Genomic DNA, 2,213 nt, shown 5'->3' with positions numbered 1-2,213 from the left:
TTTCTTCTTCTTGTCTTTCTTCTTCTTGTCTCCTTCGTTCTCCTCTGCAGAACAAAGAAAAACTCTTTTTGGATTGTTTTTTTCCAGCAGTAGGAGCATTTCCCCTGATGATGTCATACCCTCTGCTGCTGGCTCCGCCCCCTCTGGTTCCTCAGCAGCGGCTGCAGGAGGAGGCGCCTCCTCAGACTCTGGTTTGACCTCGGCCGTGGCCTCCTTCTCCTTCAGCTTCTTCTGCTTCATCCTCTCCTCCTCCTTCTTCTTCTTGTCCCTCTCCTTCTTCTCCGCCTTCTTCTGCGCCGCCGTCTTGATCTTGAAGCCCCCCACCTCCTCGTCCTGCTCCTCCTCATGGTCGCTGTCGGCCTTGGCGGCCTTCCCTTTGCTCTTCTTCTTCTTGTCCCTCCTGAAGCTGAACTCCTCCTCGTCGCCGTCCGACTCCGCCTCCTTCCCTCCCTCTAAACCTTCCTTCTTCGTCTCCGTCTCCTGAGGCTCCTCTTCGTCGGACGCAGACTGTTTCTTCCCTCCTTTCTTTCCTCCTTTGGTCTTGGCTCGGGAGCGCGAGGAGCTGTCGTCATCCGAGTCTGAGGGAGGAGCAGCTGGAGGCGCCTGCAGGAGCAGAGAGGAGTTAAAGGTAAAGGGAATCAACTTAATGCTAGCAGGTTCTCAATGGGAAATTCCTTCGGGAACCTACTAGCACTAAGTTGCTAACCGGTTAGCATCTTAGTGCTAGCAGGTTCCCAATGGGAAATTCCATTGGGAACCTGCTAGCACTGAATTGGTGACTTAGAAACGTTGCTGTCATGGTTACGGCTTTACGATAAACCGGAAGCTGTTCCGTGCAAACATATCGCGATTCAATATCTCTGAAAATTGTTTTTAGAAACATCTTTTATTTTAAATAAAGCATTTTAAATGCCACAAATAAAAAAAAAACATCATAATTTCATGACTTTTAATGATTTTTAACGTAAACCCTGTAATAACAGGAGGTGAAATGCAGCTCCAGACGAGCCGAGCGTGTGATGATGTCATCAGTTCGCTTCTGTTCCAATTGACCCAGGTTATTGCTGCTCCCTCCCGTCCTCGCCAAGTCCAGAAAGCACTTGGCGAGGACGCGAGTCTGTACTTGTGTTCTAGTGGATGAACAGCCAATCAGGAAAGAAGCAGGCTGATTTAAGCATGGCTGCTGGACAAGTTTGATCAACTAGAAGCTCAAACTGACCATAAACATCCTCCACCCGTCTCTATAGAGCCTGTTAGTGGTCGGTTTGGGGAATTGAACCCACAGCTTCTGACACTCTGACACATATAGAGTATAAACAGCAGAAGAAGCTGCTGGAAATCAAGTCTAACTGATGTAAACCAATAATCCCACTGGATTAAAAACATGGCAGCTCTGCTTTACTCGCCTTGTCCTTCTCCTTCTGCTCTCCGTTTTTCTCCCCGTCAACTTGGCCTTCATCGCCCTCCTCATCCTCGGGACTGGCTCCGCCTTTCTTCCCCTTCCTGGTCTTCTTCTTCTCTGGTTTGGGAGGCTCCGGGGTTTCTACTTCTTCTTTGGTCGCCTTGCCCCCGTGCGCCTCCAGGGAAAGCTCCTCCAGCTCCTTCAGGATGTCATCCTCACTGTGGAGAGAAAGTACGGCGTCACGCCATGGCGACGCACCACGGCGACACGCGTAGAGAGGAGGAGGAGGGGCTTACTCAAAGTCGTCTTTCTTGTTTCCTTTCTTCTTGCCCTTCTTTCCTTTCTGCTCTTTAGAAGCGCCGGTTCCTTCGATCTCTGCAGCCAGAGCGTCGATGTCCACGCCGTCGTCTTTGGCGCTGAAAACGGATGAGAAAAACAAACCATCAGGTGAGCGGGCTGCGGCTTTGTGCTGCGGAGCTGCTGCTGACTCTTCACCTCCTTTTGTTTCCCTCTGAAACTCATGCAGCTGAACCCAGAGCGGAGCTCTGACTCCTAAACACAGAGGAGCTGCTAAATGGAGAGCTCGCTACTAAACCCTGATTCTAGATTAAGGAAATGAAAAAACATTTTTAAACTCATTTATGTTGCAAATTCAGCTTCCATTTAATGACGTTAAAGGTTTAACAGGAGAATCTCATGGAATCATAAACCTTTGATAAAGACAGTTGCCTTTTGTATCTATGCTTCTTTTTCTATGTCTGCTTCTGTCTCCTTGAACCCCAGTGGGCCTCAGCAGATGGCCGCTCACACT

General features: G+C 49.4%; 1 protein-coding gene across 2 annotated transcripts in view; it reads right to left on the bottom strand.

The window, feature by feature from the left end:
• The window catches only part of eif5b (eukaryotic translation initiation factor 5B), a 43,259-nt gene that overhangs the window by 38,600 nt on the left and 2,446 nt on the right, over positions 1-2,213 (bottom strand). For both annotated transcript variants that reach the window (XM_015394714.1, XM_015394716.1), the window contains exons 2-4: positions 1,699-1,818; positions 1,407-1,620; positions 120-603 (exon numbers count right to left, since the gene is read on the bottom strand). In XM_015394714.1, coding sequence (XP_015250200.1) covers positions 120-603; positions 1,407-1,620; positions 1,699-1,818 — 818 coding nt within the window. The remainder of the gene's footprint in view (positions 1-119; positions 604-1,406; positions 1,621-1,698; positions 1,819-2,213) is intronic.

This window comes from Cyprinodon variegatus, unplaced genomic scaffold, assembly GCF_000732505.1.
Source record: "Cyprinodon variegatus isolate N-32 unplaced genomic scaffold, C_variegatus-1.0 Scaffold705, whole genome shotgun sequence".
Lineage (NCBI taxonomy): Eukaryota > Metazoa > Chordata > Actinopteri > Cyprinodontiformes > Cyprinodontidae > Cyprinodon > Cyprinodon variegatus.
Note: the sequence above shows the minus strand (reverse complement) of the source record. Positions and strands in the feature narration are given on the sequence as shown.